The following is a 22,732-nucleotide window of genomic DNA, read 5'->3' as shown; positions in this document are numbered from 1 at the left end:
ACCACTAGAATCCAGAATACGAAGCAGAGGTTAACTTAAAAATAAAATACAATATAATTTGCAGAGATCATCCAAAACAATGATAAATTTAAAAATAAATTACAACTTGATTTCGGAGAAACATGAGATGTAGGCTAAGTACAATGAAGAATAATAAAATGAAGTAAATAATATTACGAAGTGTTATACAAGTGATTGTGTAAATGAGATAATGAATCTCTCAATATCACTAGACAAATTTTGTTAATGTCCTCATTACAAAATTTAAGAGAAAAGAGAATGGTTTACTTAAATGAAGTTCCCCTAGCGCCAAAAAGATGTCCTTTCGCTTCTAGTGTATTAATATTAATTTTGTATTTCTCACTGAAGTGAGGAGTACACGGGTCATTTTCATCATTGTCGTTATTGGCTTGTTGGTCATCTTTCCCAAAAAGGACAGTGGGGGTCAAGAATGAGGATTCTTTGATTCCGGCGATCGATGGCTATAATGTCTGCTCTTCTGGTTGACCCATTCTAAGCCAAGCAGTGCACTTCTTCATAAACCCGGTCGAGGTGGGTTCCTCCAATATGATGACCGGGGGATGCAATGGTGGTTCTCGTGCTCTTCTTTTCGCCCATTACCGACTTATAACCACCCAGCCCTTCAAAAATCTCTCTTCTTTTTCATCATATTTGTCTCCCCGGCCACCATTACATGCGGAACGACAACCACATCATCACAGTTATTTTCATCTTTTCATAGTCAAAGTAGTGTGGATCCCGGGCCATGTTGGGATTCCAGGAAATGAGGAGGTAGATGCTGCAGCCAAGGACGCAGCATTGAATGATACACTGGTGTATTATCGTGAGAGGTGGCGAGACGTCTTCGACACTCTGAAACATCTAATTTGGCGAAAATGGGAGGAAGAATGGTCTCCACAACAAGGGAATAAATTACGTAAGATAAAGGAAAGTGTTCGGGAGTGGGATTCGTCTAAAAGAGCGTCACGGCGTGAAGAAGTTTTAGTTACGCGGTTGAGGATTGGCCACTGCCGTTTCACACATGGCCATCTTTTAAATGGTGAATCTCCTCCGATATGTGATACGTGCCATGTTCCAATTTCGGTGGAACATGTGTTATTGCACTATGGGAAATACGGCCGTGCTCTACGTCAACATGCGATTGGTGCGACGCTGCGTGACGCTCTTGGAAACGATTTTAATCGTGTGAACGCAGTTTTAAAGTTTTTATCCAGTACAGGTCTCGACACCGTCATTTAAATTTTGTTGGCCCCCTAGACTCTTTGCATCTGGGGATCCACTACCCACGTTTTATGTGTCCTGTAGATGATTTAGTTTTTTATTGATCCGTTTTACTTATCCTCCGGACCCTTTACATCCGGAGGTTACATTTGTTGTTTTATATTTGATTTTACATTGTTGACTTTTCGGACTTTATGCATCCGAATATTCTATATAAAATTTTATTGGTTTTGAAATGTGATACACAATTTATCTTTGGTGGCCTTAGTTTTATTATTTTATTTCTTCATTTTAAATGTCACCTAGGGTCGTAGAATTGCTTACTTTTCTGATTCTATACAAATCACCTTGTGTATACTGCATTTGTATACCTCGTTTTACCGTGACAGCAATTTTTAGTTCTTTTAGCACTATTATGTTATTCATGTCTCTGTTTTTCTTAAGAATTTTAGAGAAGGGCGCAAATAGCCATAGTAGCTGACGCGCCCTTTGTAAACCCTACTATTACTACTTCATCTTTTCATTTCTAAACGTAATGAGCAAAGCTCGGAACTTGGGGACTTGTGTCGTGTGCATGAGTAAGGTTACAGGTAGAACGTACACAAGCTCACGCTGCAAGTGCTCAGGGACAGTCGTGTGTACTAAGAAAGTGGCCACAACTAATGACAGGAAGACGGACGAAGAAACTGTTATGTCGAAGCCAATGACATTCAGAGAATTAAAGGTAAACGGTCTGTTTGAGGAATTAGAAAATACGTGTTATTCGAATGGGTATTATAGAAGTTTGAAAATACATTTTTTTTTAATCTTAGATACAGAATTTCGTGGAGAATTCGGAGATACATAATTTTTTTTCGAATGGAGAGTTTATATTTTGTAAGTTGTGCCACACACAAACTAGAGGCTGGAAACGGAATTCATTGAAAGACATTGTAGTCCCTCAAATTGGAGAAAAATCTGTTCATAGCCATGGATCGAGACGTAGAGGGACCTGCCCTAGTAGTGACACACTACCTGAAAACTATTCTCGAGAAAAATTTAGGATATACTTATCTTTCTCAGATACGAGATCAACTAGCAACTGCTGAAAATCGAACAGAAAACAGTAACAGTAAAAAAATTCAGTATTTTAAGTCTACTACCGAAAAATCTTCAAATGTAGGTAGTCATACACTGTAATAAAATGTACACAGCAGAACAGTAAATTTGATATATTTCTCATGTTTATTTTTATTATATATATGCTATGAAATTACATGTTTCAAACTGCCATAATATTATCAATATATTGTTGCAGCCAGAAACAACTTTGTAGCAGACCTGACAGTACCTCCGTGCTGGAAGCGGGAGTTTGTTGACATTGAAGTCCGGTCGCTTAGTCACGTGCAAAGACACAAGTCCCCAAGTTCCGAGCTTTGGTAATGAGCGACAACGAATGTGTCTCTAAGCGAAATTGCAGTACAACTCCAATTCTGTATAAAATCATTCACATACAGAGGTCACCTCTTTTTGTTCGCCAAGGCTGCAGCGATGTAGGCGCACTAGGAAAAGTCCCATACTGACGATAGTACCACATAGAAGTAGGCAATGTTATTTAATGTAACATTTCTATGCTTTTGAAGAGTAACCTCGTATGTCAAAGAAAATGAACACAATAAGGTTCCCCTTAATTCTCATTAAATAAATTTTCCCGAACCCTCTCAAAACACGTCTTAAGTCAAGGCATGCATAAATACTTCACAAGAAGAGATTATGTCCTCCTCTTATGTCTTATCCTCTTATGTCAGAGATTTGTTCTTTATCAAGATATTAAAGGGTTTCATCGCTCTCCTGTAAAATTGAATCTTTTGATATACGAAGATGTTGTTCAACACCATCAATTTGCTTTAATATTAAACACAAATAACATCTTTATACATGAAATATAAATTTTTCTTTTTCTTTTATAAGCTGAAATATTTTTAGGACTGAAACAGTTCCTAAGAAATTAACTCCTATAATTTTACTCTGCTCTTAAAGAAAAAATGAATAGTATTTTACAAACTGCTCTGATTAGAGTAGTGTCTGCAGTATAATGACTGGTCATTTTACATAAGGTTTCATTCTGAAGTCGCCCTTTCGACTTCATATGTAAGTAATTTATTCCAGCTTGTCTTTGGAGATTTAGTGGAAATTTTAGCCCAGCAAGCAGTGACATTATGAATCGCGTGGGAGCAGTAATTTTGTAATTTCTTGCTACACATTTAAAGTTTTCGCCGTGTCCAATTCGACTAATAACTTGCAATGTTTGTTGCACGTTTAAAGACGTCCGTTTGACAGACATTTCTTACCGTCTATAATATGGTCGCTGCCAGTGCCTTAACTGAACTGGTATCATTATTTTTTACTAAGCCACAGTACGCTTGCAACCATTCACAGAATTGGAGTCGTACTGCACTTGTGTAGTATACGAAAAGATTTGTATATGCCCTCTATAGTGTTTTAAATTGCGTCATATTTTTCTTGTAAAAGTGCACAGAAATGTAGGGATATTTTATTGCATTATCTTCATTAGAGGTGACCTTAGAAGCTAAACATTTATTGAAATAACATACTATAAAAACTTAGAGTATGTTCAATTTTGAGAGAAACTGTGCAAACATGTTCCACCGATTTCATAGTATGACTCAGTCAGCTAGGGAAAACGTCTGTGAGAGTTGGAAACCAAGAAGTGACGGACGTCTGCAAATCTGTGAGTTAAGCCGGAACTTAGTTAAGTACGAATTTAAATCACATGACGTCATATAGGGCCTTCACAGATAGTTCAACACACAAAGACAGCTGCCTTCTCTTCTTTTTAATGAGTGCAACCTAATTCCAGAATATAGTAGTATTTCGAAGTGCATGTGTTAATTAGGTCTTCCATACAACTAATTCAGTTCTAATCCTCACGTTGTTAGTTTCATTCTAACTTGTTAAATTAATTTTCCTTTGACTTAGACGTTATGGAAGGAAAGGAACTGATGAATAAATGGCATTATCTCGAAAAATAAACCTGCAGCAGCTTTGTATTTTATACTGTAACTTGTTTATTCTTCTGAGTATAATTTAACTAGAGTCGTCGGCTTCAGCGAAATATCTTGGTAGTTGATAGATGTTGTACAATTGCATTTTATGATGCATTAAATAAGAAGAGAGCTTTGACATGTAGTCTTTATAATGCAAGAATGTAATTCTGAAGTGAGGCAATTTAACAATTATTGGCATGTAATATTGTCAATAAATTTGTATTCTTAAGATCTAACAGTTGTGTCTTTAGTTTTGAGAGGAATGAGTTAATTGTGGCGCCAAGTTACACTGAAGAGTAGGAGTGGGGGTCAGAGTGCTTAAATGTTAAATGTTATGTTTTATTTAACAACACTCGCAACTGCAGAGGTTATATCAGCGTCGCCGAATGTGCCGGAATTTTGTCCCGCAGGAGTTCTTTTACATGCCAGTAAATCTACTGACATGAGCCTGTCGCATTTAAGCACACTTAAATGCCATCGACCTGGCCCGGGATCGAACCCGCAACCTTGGCATAGAAGGCCAGTGCTATACCAACTCGCCAATCAGGTCGACCCAGGGTGCTTAATTTTAGGGGGATATTCTTTGAGAAACCTAGAAAGTAACATTTTTCCGACATACTGTGCAGATTAGGAAAGTAAAAAGATAATAAGAAAGACAAGGTTGGATGGATGAATGGATGCATGAATGAATGAATGAACGAATGAGTGAATGAATTAATGAATGAATGAATGAATGACTCGAATATTATCATATACATATCTTTATTAATTAAATATTACATGAGATAATCATACATCGATGACCTGAGCGTTTTGAAATACAGTAAAATATTAAAAAACTTAACGAATAGTACATATTTTAAATACTGAATTTTGTAATCATCTTGAATTATCTTTATCGTAATTGTTATTTTTTTAATTTTTACTGAGAAAAATATAGCTTATGATCTAAATCTTTCATGAATCTTTGATTATGCTTAATATAGCCTCACATATTGAAGTTACAGGAACCTGCAAAAATTTCAAATATGAGCATGTTAATTTTGAAATTATTCCCTGCTGCCAAATAAATAGCAAATCAATGGCAGTTCGTCTATCTACTGGTAGGTTACATCGTTGGGCAAAGTGCTGGAGAGGGGATCGTAAATTAATCTGCTGAGTCTTCAGAGTTTACTGTGATGTAGGCTACCATACTTCATACATGATTATGATATAAGATGTATGTTCAGAGGCCCTAAATATAGTATAATATACATGCATTTGTGCTCTAACTGTAACCTGAAAATTTTTTTTCAATATTTCTCCTCATGTCAGTGATTTTTTTTTTAAATTAACTTTAAAAATAAACCAACAAATACCTCAGGACTCAAAAGGATAAGTTGTTCTACCTGTCAACTTCTGTTGTTTAATTTAAATCTCCCAGAATTACAAAGTTATGCTTCGTATTTATGTATGTTACATCGGAGATACAAAATGTTTTCTTAAGGCGTAATATTTACGTAACATACCGCTACAAATTCAATTTGAATCATCATTTCCACACATTCAAGCAACAACATTTTAAAAATATGCTTCACATTTTTTATTAAACAAACTAATGATTATATATTTTCATTTTCAGACTACGAATTATAATGGTGAAAGAATTTGGAGCCCCGGGTAAAGACGTGGTACATAAAATATGGCTAGAATTTGGACTAAATGAACAAAGGATGAAAGAATCGGTAGAAGCTCTGAAGAAATGGCTAGCCATGGAGCCCCATCTGCCTGAAGAATCGGGTACGTAACAAGTATACACGTATGTGTTGCACGTTAATCAGTATGTTTGTTCAATTACATATATTATTTATTTCTGTTATGTCAGGTATGTTAGCGCGGACATTTCTAGTCTTTAAACGAGGTGCAACAGTGATGTAAAATATCAGAAACGCATGCAGACACAAGCTTAAATGACATTATTCGGCCACTGTTGCACCTCGTTGAAGGGTAGAAATGCCCGCTCTGAATACACTTGGGTTAAGTTTATGACAAATCTTAACAACTCTACGCTTTTAAATCCAAGCCTTGATATATATAAACATCGAAATTTAATATGAGTTGTACAACAAATTTCGAAAATGAGGAACATGTGAATGAAAACTCTGGCTGACATAAAGGATCCAGAAAACATAATACACATTATGAGCCGTTCAGAGCAAAAGTGGTGTAAGTTAAAATTGGGTAATGAGGTTTAAAGTAAAAATTCTCTAAAATACAGCGCAAAGTAACAATTAATATGTCCTTCCTGCTATCCACCGTCTACTAATAGTTTAAATAAATTGAATATTAATTGCAAAGTGTGTCAAAGAGTACGGTGAAAATCCACGGAGACTTCGTCCAGCAGGTGTGCGGTTTCGCGAACTGCTGTCCGAGCACGAAATCCGCCTGCCAACAGTTCGCACACTAGAATATATTGACCGCACCACGTTGGATTATGCGACGTCCCATGTTTGATATAAGTCTGAGCCGAAATTTTAAGAATTTTACACCAGCTTCTTTTTACAGACTTCGTTTTAGTGAACTTTTATCACAGTTTCCAAATTATTCATTAGTTTTTACTAACGGATCCCAAGTAAGTGATTGTGTCGGATGTTCCTTTGTTGCAAATGCAAAGATATTTAAATATAAATTGAGCCAGTACACCAGTGTTTTCACTGCAGAATTATATGCTTTTCATAGAGCTTTATTGTTTTTAATTAGACAACTCCGGGGCAGATTCCTTATCTGCTCCGACTCTTAAAGCGCCATTGAGTCCCTGCAGCGTTTGAATTCTGATGATCCGCTTGTGTTGAGAACCCAGGAACTTTTCCACATTCTCCTAACCTTTGATTGTGAGATTAGAACAGTGTGGACTCCGGGTCATTTTTTATTACAGTGTAGAAAATACGACCGTGTCCGTCGGCAGTATGGATTTCGGCCGATCTACGTGACGCTCTTGGAAATGATTTCAATTGTACAAATGCAGTTCTGAGATTTTTATCGAATACAGGGCTTCGAATACAGGACTTGACAGATTGATATTATATTTTTTAATGACCCGTTTTACTTATCCTCCGGACTCCTTACATCAGGAGGTTACATTTTTATTAGGTATACGATTTTAACGCACTTGACATTCGGACCTTTTACATCCGTGCATTTTATAAATGCGCCAGATAATTTATTTCAGGTGGCATTTGTTTTATTGTTGTGTTTTTTCTTTTTAAATACGAATTAGGGTCTGAGAACTTCTTACTTTTATGGTTTTTATGCATTACCTTGTTGAAACTGCATTTGTTTGCCTAGTTTTAACCGTGACAACGCTTTTTAGTTCTTTTAAGTATTCTGGTTATTGTATTGTGTTTGTGTTTAGTGAAATATTTTAGATAAGGGCGCAATAGCCATAGTAGCTGACGCGCCTTTTTTAAACCCCACTAACTAACTAACGAAACAGAATCCAAGACATTTCGTAATCTTCATGAATTTCAAATATTATTGTGGAGCCCTTACTTGGTTTTCCAACACCTCTCGAGATACTTTCTTCCTCCCTTTTCACTGATACAGGAACTAGCTTTCTGTATCTAAATAACCAAATTAGGAAGCCTGTAATTTGTTTTGTTTCTTTACCAGGCAGTTTACATGATGCCCGATTAGAACGCTGGTTGATACGCTGCAAGAACAGCATGGAAAGAACCAAGCAGTCCATAGACTTGTATTACACGCTCAAGTCTCTGTCTCCAGATGTGATGTGCGACTGGAATCCTAGAAGTAAATGGTACAAGGACGTCATCCGAGCATTGTGAGCATAAAAAAATGTCTAGTTAAATTTTTATGTTTAAATTTATCTTAATTATCTATTGACATATTTTTGAATTCACGTCAATATAATTTTGTTAATTGTTATTTTCTATGATCTTATAATATCTATTTAATTTATATATCTCTCTCCAAAAAAAAGTATGAGTTCGTTTATCCACTTTTCTCATATTATCTTAAGGAATGGTTATACGGAATTCGGACAGTTTTCCGCTACTTTTCAATGTACAATGCTCGTTTAAACAGGACAGAGTGATCCAAATCCCTCATTCCACGAAAGTAAATTATAGAAATTTGATGAAGATGGTCATGATGAGGATGATGATGATGATGATGATGATGGGGATAATAGTTATTTATGTAACTTGAGACTAAAGCGAAATTTAACTTGACGAGTGCTTCGTTTATTGGCAAGAGCCGAAAGGTGACTTCCACAAGAACCATAAGTGACCTGAAACTGTTGAGACTCTAGTTGTATACCGAATCTTTTATGTTATCTTTATATTAAATCTGATGATATCAGAAATATTAATTTTATAACATTAAACATTGGAATCACCGGTTCATCGGGAAATAAAATTTATTTTGTTCCTTTAACTACGGAGTTTGCATTGTTTTTCTCAGACGACAAATAATGGAGACATGTTGATTAGAACTAGTAGAATTAATATTACTTTGGAATCTAGGAGAAATAACTATTCCTGAATGCTGTTTTGTTATTTATTAATTCGGTAGTTAAATATTTTTACTACTACTACTACGACTACTCCTGCTACTACTACTACCACTACTACTACTCTACTACTACTACTACTACTACTAGTTCCATTAACACTACCATTACTACTACTTCTACCCCCACCTTTACTACCACTACCACCACTACTACAACACCACCACCACTAAAAATTATATTATTATTATTATTACTATTATTATTATTATTATTATTATTATTATTATTATTATTATTATGAAGCTACGGATTTTTATGCACTAAAACAGTTGAAATACTACTTACTTACTGGCTTTTAAGGAACCCGGAGGTTCATTGCCGCCCTCACATAAGCCCGCCATTGGTCCCTATTTTGAGCAAGATTAATCCAGTCTCTACCATCATATCCCACCTCCCTCAAATCAATTTTAATGTTATCTTCCCACCTATGTCTCGGCCTCCCAAAAGATCTTTTTCCCTATGGCCTCCCAACTAACACTCTATATGCATTTCTGGAATCGCCCATACGTGCTACATGCCCTGCCCATCTCAAACGTTTGGATTTTAAGTTCCTGATAATGTCAGGTGAAGTATACAATGCGTGCAGCTCTGTGTTGTGTAACTTTCTCCATTTTCCTGTAACTTCATCCCTCTTAGCCCCAAATATTTTCCTAAGAACCTTATTCTCAAACACCCTAAATCTCTGTTTCTCTCTCAACGTGAGAGTCCAAGTTTCACAACCATAAAGAGCAACCGGTAATATAACTGTTTTATAAATTCTAACTTTCAGATTTTTTGACGGAAGACTAGATGACAAAAGCTTCTCAACCGAATAATAACAGGCATTTCCCATATTTATTCTGCGTTTAATTTCCTCTCGAGTGTCATTTATACTTGTTACTGTTGCTCCAAGATATTTGAATTTTTGCACCTCTTCGAAGGATAAATCTCCAATTTTTATAGTTCCATTTCGTACAATATTCTGGTCACGAGACATAATAATATACTTAGTCTTTTCGGGATTTAAAACAGTTGAAATAGGTAAACAAAATATGCATTCAAAATTATAAATGGTCATTTAAAAAGGCACTAACAATTTCTAATTCTTAATGCCTAACACGACCATAGTGTAACATTATACACTAGTTTCTATAGGAATGTCATTATGACAGTGGATAATTACATAGTCCTTCAAATGTTGTAATGAGAAACTGATGTCTGTTGTCTGTAAGAATATTCTTTAATTGGGAGAAACTCCTCTCCACTTCACATGAAGTGATGGGGCAATACTTTAGGAATCCAGTCTCAGCTGGGGACCAAACCGGTAGGAACGCAGTAATGTCAATGTCATTTCCAATCAGTGATTCTGCCACCAATAATACTTGCTCCAAACTAGGATTTCGTTTCACAATTTTCAAATACATATTTCTCATTGTTTCTCCGACACTGCCTGGTATTTCTTTAAGAATAGTTTCTACTTCCTTCATAACTTGCACAACACTGTGGAGTGGAATACCCCTCGTTTCCAGTTTCGTTATGTAAGGAGGAGGCTTTCTAAAGTTTGCTTTATGAAAGCAAGTTAGATATTATTAGCTTTTGATTTGCCAGGAAAATATTTGCCTCTCCTATGCTTTCCGCCTGGGCTTCATAAAAAATATCAACAACCTACAAAATTAAACAAAATTAGTAACTAGAAGTTATATTAAAATAAAGATATTCAATACTTCCAAATACTAGTTTCTCATGAACTGATTAAAAAGTTAAAACAAATATCAATAGGCTAAATTAAGTAATTTATTTCTTTAATTTTGTCGAAATATTCTGCATAATAGAAGGAAGCTTCTAACCACGTACCCCAATGTGTAAAAACTGGCTGTGGTGGCAGAGGTGTTGTTGGCAAAACTTGTTTGAATGCTGTAATTCCAGAGGCTGCCTTTAAAAACCTTCTTTACGGTAGAGTTGAGGTTGTTCGCAGAGGAATATTTTGATCTTATTTCTTCAGCCAGTCTATGAAGTGCATGTGATAGCAAGTCACATGCAGCATTTTTTAGTACAACATCTTCAGTGTCTTCTGTCCAGCTTTAATCATGTATGTTGCAACGTCTGTTAAAAGAACAAGCAGGCTGTCGTCATTGTTCTCCTGTGGCCACGTGTTTCCTAAAAGAAATTTAAAAAATCATAGCAATTAAGTGTTGAAACTAAAATTTGTAACAATTCAGGAATGTCTTATTGATTTTTACTTACTCAAAGCACCCCTAACCGTTATTATAATCACTGAATGGTTGCTGACCTCAACTTCTTTGGATCATTGGAAGAGAGGCATCATTGGAAGAGAGTTACCCAACTCCCAATTTAACAATAATTCTCCCACACATGTCTGTAGTTTCATCAATATATAGCCAGAATTGTGAATTCCCCATGTCACGTTTGATTTCATCAATGATCTGCAGCGTACATAAGAATAACACAACTAATTAAAAATAATTTTAAAAGTTAATTGTTTTAAGTTTTAAATAAATTAAAGTTCAAATTTTACAACAAATTCACCGAACTAGGGCAAATCCAGGTAATTTCCCAGTATTAAGGTTTTACTTCTCTGAAATGTAATAAATAACGCATTAAAATTTTCATCTTTAGGAAAAAGACTTAATTATGATTATTTCTACATGATATACGCAAATTTCATTCTTTTAAACTAAAATGCTTACGTACAACAGATATTAAAAAAGTGTTGGGAATTATAATTGTTTCCACAACTATGTTAATTTCGCAGGACTACTCTGGTAATTTCGCAGTAATATTTCTAAAATACATTTCTACATATTTGTAAAATACATTTCTTCAATTTTATTACCAAAACTTATGCAATGATTTATTTGTCTTACAAGACTTTTCTCTCACTCAGATTTATGTTCTCTGCAAGAATGAAACAAGAAGTCCTTGCGGTATGTTACAGATCCTAATATTTTTCATGGAACCACTTTTTACAGCCAACAAGACCGTTGTTGTTTCTCCCTATTCCGCAATATATTGATTCTGTATCCTTTTGGAGTCCTTCGGGGAGACTATTTTGTTTGGTTTTGGTACCATATTAAAACCTGTCTCATCCAGATTACAAATACGGTTGGGCTTGTTTTTCAGTCCCAAATTATCTAGAGCACTCTGTAGAGCATCACAGAAGCCACTGAGGTTTACACGTGTCGCAGCAGCAGCTCTGTTGTAGGAGAGGTTTTCAGGCTGGTGCATGCACAAACCATGACGTCTCTTGAAAGAAACCCACCAATCCCAACCAGCCCTCTCATCCTCATTGCTGAAAGGATTCTTGCCATTTCCAGATGTCAATCGAAATGCAAATATTTGAAGTTGAGTTGCAGTAAGCCTAAAGACAAATTCTTACATCTCGACCACATAGGGCAATAATTCAAAGTCTTTCTTCCCAGATAAGGAATAAGGACTCCCTTTCTTCACGACTTGCATTTTGGAAGGGTCAGGTGTGATGTTTAGATGGTCCTTCACTGTATTGCAAGGAATATTAAAATATTGAATTCCTTGCTGCTCTTTTAAACACAGAAGCAAAAATTGAACATTTTTCCGAGGGCCTCTTTTACATCTGTTTCGTCATATTTCAGACCATATTTACCTCTAGTGGAAGAAATCTGTACAAGTGATATGGTAAATGTATTAAATTTGATTGTTATTTGTTATCATTTACCTAAAATTGATTTTTGAGATTTGACCCCGGACCTTTATTATGAACTATTAATATTAGGTATTTACATTTTATCTCTTGAATATATATAAAACTATTAATTTTATCTTTCTTTTTATGTAGCTAAAGCACGAAAAACTGACACACAATTGGTCGTATTTTCTACTGGGATCGAACCCGTGACTCTGCCGTATCAATATTGTTCCTTGTACTCTTACTAAGCACTAAATGTAATTAATCACTATCAATCAATTTAGTAAAGAAAATTATCATTAAACAGCAATAATAATACTTTCATATTCAATAAGCCTACTTCCTTTCTTTCATTGCTGCAGTCACATCTACCGTCATTTTTACAACCAGAAGTGAATAGCAAAAGCTTCACCGGCAAAACATTATTTATCAGCAAGCACTTGTTGGATATTTTCACTTACCACTAAAAAAATCTCTACTCTTTAAAGAATATAATTACTGTAATGAAATACGTACATTTCTTCAATTATGTAAATAATTCACACAAAACTTCCGCAACGTTTCACAAGCACCCTCTACTCACAGAATCTGAAAACGGAATGGTAAAATCAGTTTTCATTCTTGTTGAAGCTCGATTGAGCCGCTACTTTTAGTGCAAATGGATCTAGGTAGTGCTGCCATGTACTGGGATTTTTTACAGATCAAATCTACTCGGCCATCTACGCAATGTTAAATATAGAAACTACTGTGAAATTGTACGTGTTGCGAAATTACCCAGATTTGTCCTATATATTGCATATTGCACTCAGATAATTTTTTTCTCATTGCGGACTTGTTAGGGATAATCTTGTTAGTGTATTTCTGTAGAAAGTTCCTCAGGTACACGTTATCTAGCTTCCTCCAAAGAATATTTCCTTTCGTCATAGTTCTGCACAAGTCCTCATAGAATTCCTTTTTATCATTGTTGGGCAATTCGGAGAAGAAAAGCTGTACTGCAATGCTGATGTTTACTTTTCATTAAATGCATGTTGGTACCCTTGTGCCCGTCAATATGATATTTTCTTTTCGCATTTAACCTAAACATAACATAGAACATTAATTAATTTAAACTGCCATGCATAACACAAATGAGCTGAAAATGTAACGAACACAAAAAAATATAACTGAGTTTTCTTATTTCTCTGCAGCATGCTTCGCAATATATAACTTTTCCATCTGATGAGAGGTCAGGATCACCATCGATGCAATGATTGAGAACATGCTTTTGATGACTTTTGCTTTCGTAAATCTCCACGGTATATTTCATATTACGGCAAAAAAAATTCAACTCCATATTCAACTCACAAACTCACAAAACGGATACACAGTTTAAAAGAGCTCCTTAGTCAACTACCACAAATGATTCACGCGACTTTCGAAATACATTTTTTCTTATTGCTGATTTTAAATTATTTGATTTATCTGCGCTCTGGTGACAGTAAAACGTAGCACACAGAATTATCGATAGTTGTATGATGTCACTGCCCTCTACTGGATAAAAAAAAAACAAATTACATATTCAAAAAAATATAGAAAGAATGGTCAATAAATTCAAGTATAATATATAATACGGATAGTTAGGCAATGTTTAGGCATTTTAAGCAAATAGACATTTATTAGTCAAATAGGTAATTATAGGCTTTATAGAATTCGCATATAACACTGACAATGCCATAAAATGGATATGTAACCTAAAAGCTTGCGTCTTCAGGTTGAGGATTAAAATAGGCATACAGGCATAAATCCGCAGCTTAATTATTATTATCTCATTACTTCATCGGACCATTACATTTCTGTTACAACTGTGTAATAAAATTCCTACATTTCAGAAAACTGTGAAATAAACTTTATTTGGCAGTAAACAATTGAATAGCTCTGTCAAAGAAAAATGCCTTCTTTTATTTTTATAGTCAGTTGAGTAATTGTCTGTTTTATACGAAGGTAGTAAAAGAAAGTTTTTAAGTACACTAAAGAATGAATTTTAAATTATCATCTTCCCCTGAAATAAACCTGATCGTTCTTCCTAATTCGTCTGCCACGAATCCGAATTTCAAAGACAGCGTATCATATCATCATTTCCTGAGGACATCGGATTACATATTTTCCTAAGATAATGTAATTCTTCATATTTTCACACACGCAGAGGAAATTTTGCGGTACCAATCATTCTACATTCTTTATTTTAACTACTGTACTTACACGAGTATATGAAGATAGGCTCGTCATCAGGAATATGCTCCCTAGTTAAGTGAGTCAGAAACCCATACACATCGCTACAAGAAAGAAATAATTCACCTTTTTTGTACAAAACAAATATTGGAGTACTGTGGATTCCGGGTCATGTTGAAATCCCTAACGAGGCAGTGGATGCTGCAGCAAGTGACAGTGCTATGAGTGGATCTCAGGTGTATTGGTGCGAGAGGTGACAAGATATTCAAAATTATTTGAAATATACATTATTGTGGCAATGGGAAGGAGAATGGTCTGCACTAGAGGGAAACAATTTACGAAATATAGACAATAGTATTGGAGTTTTGGATTCGTCCGCAAGAGCGTCACGACACAAAGAAGTTTTACTCAACTGTTGAGGATTGGCCAATGTCATCTATACATGGTCATCCACGTGGCGAGCCTCAGTCGGAGTGTGACATATGCCTTGTACCACTTACGGTGGAACATATTTCATTGCAATGTAGGAAATGTGACCGTGTCCGTCGACAATATACAATTCGGCCGACTCCACGTGACACCCTTGGAAATCATATTAATTGTGCTTAATGCAGTTCTGAAATTTTTATCCAATACAGGACTTGATAGGTGACTTAGTTTTTTATTGACTCATTTTACTTATCCTCCTGGCTCTTTTCATCTGGAGGATAACATTTGTTATTTTATATTTGTTTTCACATACTTGACATTTCGGACCTTCTACATAGAATATTTTATAAAATTTTATTGTTTTGAAATGCGCCGTATAATTTGCCTTTGGTGGTGTTGGTTTTTTTATTTTATCGTCTCTTTTCAGACACTACCTAGAGTCTGAGAACTGCTCATCTTTATGATTTTTTACGTATGACCTAGTTAATACTGCATTTGTGTAATTCTTATTTAATATGGCATATTTTGTAGTTCGCGTTAGCATTTTGCTTGTATTCTTTGTGTGTGTTTGTTTGTTTGTTTGTGTTTTTGATTTCCAAAGAATTTTAGATAAAGGCATAAATAGCCATAGTAGCTGACGCATCCTTTTTTAAATTTCACTAACTTAAAAAATTATGACTACATCTAAGAAAACGTCTTTTTGAAAGGCCGATATTTTAGTGGCCGGCTGTGGCAGGTGCTATCTTATAGTCGAAGACCTAATTGGTTTGGTTAGCTTATTGTAAGATTTAGGTCTATTGCAAGATAATTAACTGTGATTGTGAATTTAAATGGGACTTTTCGGATAATTGAAATTTAAAATAGATTCTGCAGGCTTTAGGGGAGTTCTTTATTGTAGCAGGGGACCGGAATGGAAGGAATAAGAAGAAGGAGTGGATTGATTTTGAATTTAAATTTGGTTTTTATTATTGCATCTCTTCAATTTGAACCTGTGTTACTCAGAGGAAGTCAGAGTAAGAAACACAGTGCAGAAAACGACAGTTACGTAAAATTTAACGAGGGAATTTAATACTTTTATTAGTCAGGTGTTTTTGAAGAAAATCATTTTAATAATTCGTTTTTATTAAGGATTAACAATTCGTAGAATAGTGATCTTATTTTTTTTACTGGTGATATGTGGAAAGGAATGGAATTTAAAACACCATAAAATACAGTGGCAGAATTATGTTAAAAATAGAGTACAACAAGAGAACACAAAATATAATTATATATATATATATATATATATATATATATATATAAAATACTAGTTCACATTTATAGTGCCTATTTTGAGTACCTATTTCGGATGACTTAGTGCCTTTTTGTTTGCATATGTTCAATATTTCTAGTGCTTTCACTTACGACCTCTATTGATAATAATGTTAGTGTTAGGCTATTATTACTACCTCTGACGATCATAATAAACTATATTCTTAATTAGTATGATAGCGTTGAACTTCACAATGTAGGTGTAAATAGCAATGGTGATGGTATTTATGATTATGAGGGTGGCGTAATGAATGCTGTACTGGAAGTTACTGGGACAGAGCTAATTCTAATCATGGCTGTATTGTAGTATTGAACATGATACCGGTGACTTTAATAATGTGATGCCAGACATAACGATCATTGTGCTGACATTGTTATAGTGGTTACTGTGATGTATATGTACGTATTTATTCACACTGCAAATGAGTAAATACCCGATGGCGGTGCTAATTACACTCAATAATGATAATTAACAACAATAATGATGATGATAATAATATAATAGTAATAATAATAACAACAACAACAACAAGGAGCATCCTAATTTAAATGAAGCACGATCACTTAAATTAACATTTAGAGTAAGTCCAATTTGTATCTTCACCCTAAGTTCGAACTTAAACCCACGAGTATATAAGATATATTCATACACGCACAAGTACTTTCAGCACTAAACTCTTTTCACTCTCAACTCATCGCTGCACTGGAAGTACGACACATTTCACTGACATTATCCTGATTTCACTAATGCTTCAAAAACATTTCACTGTTCAAATACTTTGCACTACCACTGTATACTATAAAACTTCATTGACATAACTTACTTCACTGACAGTGTCCGTCCTCTGTCTTCTTTCCCTCAATTTGTCAGTGGTCGTTCCTTGAAGAGTAATTTGGTGGGTACATCTATTTTTTATTTCTCTCCAGGCAGGCTCACCTCTGTATGTTTTGAACATTGCGCATAATTGAATTCGCATTTTCCTGTCTGTGAGTTTGTCTCATTTTCATATTGAATTATTATGACAGAACTTAAGAGCGCGTTTTTTTTAATCTTTTCTAATGTCTTAATATATTCTAATCTGTAAGGGTCCCAACATGCATCACCATATTCCATTACTAGACGAATTAGCGACTTATACGCAATCTCTTTGGATTTATCAAAGCCTTTTCTTAGTACTCTCATCACAAAGTGTAACGCTCTCCATGCTTTTCCCGCTGTATTAGTAACGTGTTCCCCCCTCCCCCAAACCGAGATCGTTACTAAAAGTTATTTCTAGGTATTTACATTTGTTAACTTCCGGAATGGTTTCATCCCCCAACGTGTACGATGCGATTATTTTATTCATTTTGCTTGTGAAACTGATGACTATGCTCTTCAGAGAACTTATTTTCACTTTTTTGGCTATTGCCCAATCGTTTATTCTATAGAGGTCATTCTGAAAAACGCTAGTATCTTCATGACTTTTTATTTCCCTGTATACGATAGTAATCCGTGAATAAGCGAACCCTGGACAAGATGTTAACTGGCAGATCATTTTAAAAAGCCAGAAATAGTAGGGGCTCCAAGAAACTCCCCTGTGGGACTACGGAAGTAATTTATATTGGGCTCGATAATTCCTCCCCCACCCGTACTCTCTGAGTGCGACAAGTTAAAAATTACTTGATCCACTGGGGTACTATGAAGTTAACCCCCTTTGATTGTAGTTTGACCAACAATATGTCGTGTGGGACCACATCAAAACTGAGTGAAAAGTCAATAATCACTACATCTACTTGGCTATTTGAATCTATTCCGGCTGCTAAATCCTGACATACAGTTACTAGTTGATTCTCACATGAGTAGCTCCCCCAAAAACCATGCTGACAATTATGTAACCAATTTGAATCACCTCAATGCTGCCTTAGCTATGCTGACATCAATTGTTCCATCTGTTTGCTAACCACACAAGTGAGGCTGACCGGTCTGTAACTTTTTGTCTCTGAGAGAGACCCTTCCTTATAAATTGGCACCACTATTGCATCTTTCCAATCTCGCGGGACAGTACCATTGTTTATTGATATTTCAAATATACGCACTAGATAGGAAATCATAGCTTCCGCTTCCAATTTTAACATGTCTCCAGCGATACCATCATGTCCTACTGATTTATGAGTTTTCAATTTAGAGATCTTTCTCCTTATGTACCTAGGCTTGATAGAAAATTGACCCGTATTTTCCACAGAAGCTAAATTAGGTATTATTGTCCTCATTCCAAATACAGTGTCATAATAAGAATTTAGTTTTTCTGCGTTTTTGCTGTCCTGTACAATAAATTGATTGAGGTCATATTTCAGAGGAAAGCTCGAATAATTTTCCTTGCGTCGTCTTCTCTTCACATATTTATGAAATTTGGCCATTTCCTACGTGGTGAGCCTCAACCGGTGTGTGATATATGCCGTGTTCCACTTACGGTGGAACATTTTTTATTGCATTGTAGAAAATGTGACCGTGTCCGTCGGCAATATGAAGTTCGTCCAACTCTACGCGACGCTCTTGGAAATGATTTTAATTGTACAAATGTAGTTCTGAGATTTTTATCGAATACAGGACTTGACAGGTGATTTACTTTTTTATTGACCCGTTTTACTTATCCTCCGGACCCTTTATATCCGGAGGTTACATTATTTTGTTCAGTTTATGTCTTTAACAAATTTGACATTTCGGACCTTTTACATCCGAATATTTTATAAAGTGCTTTTGTTTTAAGTGCACCAGGTAATTTATCTCTGGTGGTATTTGTTTTATTATTTTATTGTCTCTTTTGAAATACTACCTAGGTTATGAGAACTGCCCACTTTTATAATTTATTAAGAATCACCTTGTGGATACTGCATTTATGTACCTCGTTTTTTACTGTGACATCATGTTTTAGTTTCGTGTTAGGTTTCAGTTCATTAGATTGATTGTTTTCAGTTTTGAAAGAATTTTAGATAAGGGCGCAAATAGCCAGAGTAGCTGACGCACCCTTTTTAAACCCCACTAACTAACTTACTTTGTAAAATTCCCCCCAACGGTTTTGTTCACCATTGAAAAGTTTATTTAGGTAATTTTCCTGCGCTATCTTTTTTCACATTAAGCAGTTTTTTCGATAGTTGTGTTAATCTTGTTTGTTTTATAACGCTTTCTTTTCGCTGGCTGTAGGATTTCCTTAGTTTTCTTTTCAGTTTCCGTATGTATGTATTATAATATTCCGGGTCGGGATTGTTAGATAAACGTTTAATCGGGATAAATTTTTGTATCCCTGTTAATATAATCTGCTTGAACTCCACCCAGCATTCTTCTACACTATTGCCCTTTACTACCCATAATGAGTAGGCCTACTTTTCTCTAAGATAATTCTGTAAGCCTTCTCTGTCCGCTTTGTTATATTGTAAGATATACTTGATATTTGTTCCGCTTTGTTTGTACCTAGCATTCCATAAAATTTCAACAATTACCGCGTCGTGGTCACTAATACCTGGAATCATTTCAATAACTGCGACCATTTGTGAAGGTCTTAAAAGAAATATGTCTAGTAAGAAATCTCCCCTAGTTGTCTTATTTGTTACTTGAATTAAATTATGTTTCCAGATGAGTGACTTTACTAACTTACTAACGAGTGGGCCTAAAACATCCCTCCCCCTATTGTACCCTGCGAGTTTACCTGGGGCAAATTTGGTCTCCTGCGACGATAAAATATTGATCGCGAATGTGTGATGGTATTTGTAATATTAGAGGTGATTAATGTGACGTCTATGGTGGTAAGGATGGCGATAGTAGTAGTAGTAGTAGGTTTATTTTGCCTGGCAGAGTTAAGACCGTGAGGCCTTCTCTTCCACTCAACCAGGTTTCAATAATATACATGAAATACAAAATTTGATTACAAATCAACACAAAAGAAAATACCTTAGAAATTACATAAAATATAGTAGAAAATTACAATAGAAAAGATCAGTTACATAATATAAAATTACAAATAGTCAAGATCGGTTATGTAATATATAAAATAAAGTAGAAAATTACACATAATCAAAATCAGTTACATAACATAAAGGGGAATACACACACACACACACACACACACAAACACACAATTTATAAGACCTAAAATGCCCGAGATAAATACGACGATTAATTCACTTGAGATATATTATACAGTTAATATACTAATAGAGTTGTTTATGGTGATGTTGGTGTTCATCTATGTAATATTTACACCGGTGATTGCCCTGTTATTGTTAATTATGATCATGGAGAAATTATTATCTCGTAATAAACATGTAATTTTTGTTGTTACAGTTGTTTCTTTCCAATGCCAGAACTAACACCTGAAGGAGACCGAGTTATAATGATGAAATATCTATCTAAGGATGCTATGAATTATCTGCATGAAGATCTAGCTAGACTGTGTTTAATGACAACTGAAGTCAGAATGTGTGAAGAATACTGCTTCTCAGATATATTTATACTTGATTTGGAAAATTATACAGTTGGACATGCTTCTAAAATGACGTTTACTACGGCGAAGAAAGGCGAAGTCTGCCTGATGGTAAGATAATTCTTCTCTTCTCAGCATTTATATCTACAATCTGTGTTCGACCATATTTCTCATGTTAGACTACCGTTGGCAAACATAACAGTTCATTTATAACAATAATTATTTAATAATAATAATAATAATAATAATAATAATAATAATAATGACTTTATTTAACCTGGCAGAATTAAGGCCGTAAGGCCTTCTCTTACACTCAACCAGGATTAAAACTTGCTTACATAGTTGAACATAAAACTGAATCTCAATTAAGTAATTACATACTGATACAATTTATGTACATAATGAGATCAAAAGAGGTAGTTACATAAAATAAAAATAAACATAGTGGAATACATATTAATATTGTTAGAATCAAATACGAATCACATAAAAACAGAAGCCGATAATTCCATAAAAAAATGTAGCCTACACAGTAAAAATAAAAATAAACACATTAGTATACATGTTAGTATTAGATTACAATTAAGTAGGATTTACATAATTAAACCAGAAACCGACGATTGAATAAAATGTACACAAAAATAGATTAATAATAAAAATACACAGTGGGATACATATTGGCGTTAAGTGACAAATAAACACGATTTACATGATTACACAATAAAAATAAGAAACAAAAAAAAATTAATACAGTGGAACACATTCCATTAAATATTTGCAACGCGTTAGGTCTGGCAACTCATCATAAGATATTTTTCTAATTTACATTTAAAGGAAATTAAGGTTCGGCAGCCCTTGACTTCAGGGGGCAGAGAATTCCAGTGACGAGAAGTAGCAACAGTGAAAGATGAAGAATAAAGAAATGATGTGTGGAGTGGTATTTCTAGCGTGTTATCATATTGTGACCGAGTATTTAAGTTATGATACTGAGAAAGACTGTGGAATCGGACAGATAAGTAAGAGGGAGTAGAGGTGTGCAAAATTCGGTACAAGTGAGAAAGGGGATGTAACTTTCTCCTCTCTTTTAACCTGAGCCACAATAATTTATCGAAAGAAGGAGAAATGTGATCGTAGTAAAGAAGGAGAAATGTGATCGTAGTAGTGATATTACAAATGAAACGAACACACGCATTATGAACACGTTGCAGTTTCTGGGATAAATCCACCCTGAGATCACTGAATAAAGCGTCACAATAATCGAAATGATACATAATAAGAGTCTGTACAAGCGTCTGCTTTAATTTAGCTGGATAGTGGTACAATCAATAGGTATCGCATTTCTCATTTCTTAATGAAAAACGATTTATTTAAAATTTGACCTATAAGTGTCTAGTCGGGTTCTTGTCTTGTGTAAGAAGTGATCCATGTGACTGCATGTGACTTCTCTTTTTTAAAAAGGAAAAGAATCACTGTAAGTACTAACGCAACAGAACATTTCATTCGAGCATTTTATTTCCAACCTAATTAGTGTCTAACCATTTTTGCTACACGTTTTGTAGAACAAATATATGAGAGTACTGAAACGTGAAGACATTTTTAAGAGAGGGTTCCGAACTCTTAATATGTGTGTGTGCCGTTGCTTACGAGATTACACAAGCTGGCGCATAGCGCTTGAAAAACGAGTCTGAAGTGGTTCCCTCGTAATGCCAATTCTGCCGCTCGGAGCGCTGTTCTGCCCTAAATATTCATAGCAGAACACTTAAATGACATTGACATTTGGGACATTTAAAGGACTCACCATTGCTTA

At 35.0% G+C, this 22,732-nt stretch overlaps 1 protein-coding gene across 1 annotated transcript in view; it reads left to right on the top strand.

Moving 5' to 3' along the window:
* Window positions 1–22,732, top strand: part of LOC138711797 (alpha-tocopherol transfer protein-like) — a 77,568-nt gene that overhangs the window by 17,802 nt on the left and 37,034 nt on the right. Inside the window, exons 2-4 of the mRNA XM_069843030.1 lie at window positions 5,911–6,068; window positions 7,938–8,106; window positions 20,787–21,036. Of these exons, the coding sequence (XP_069699131.1) occupies window positions 5,924–6,068; window positions 7,938–8,106; window positions 20,787–21,036 (564 nt within the window). The 5' untranslated portion in view covers window positions 5,911–5,923. The remainder of the gene's footprint in view (window positions 1–5,910; window positions 6,069–7,937; window positions 8,107–20,786; window positions 21,037–22,732) is intronic.

Source organism: Periplaneta americana, chromosome 13, assembly GCF_040183065.1.
Source record: "Periplaneta americana isolate PAMFEO1 chromosome 13, P.americana_PAMFEO1_priV1, whole genome shotgun sequence".
Classification (NCBI taxonomy): Eukaryota; Metazoa; Arthropoda; class Insecta; order Blattodea; family Blattidae; genus Periplaneta; species Periplaneta americana.
This window is presented reverse-complemented; position numbering and strand designations above follow the sequence as displayed.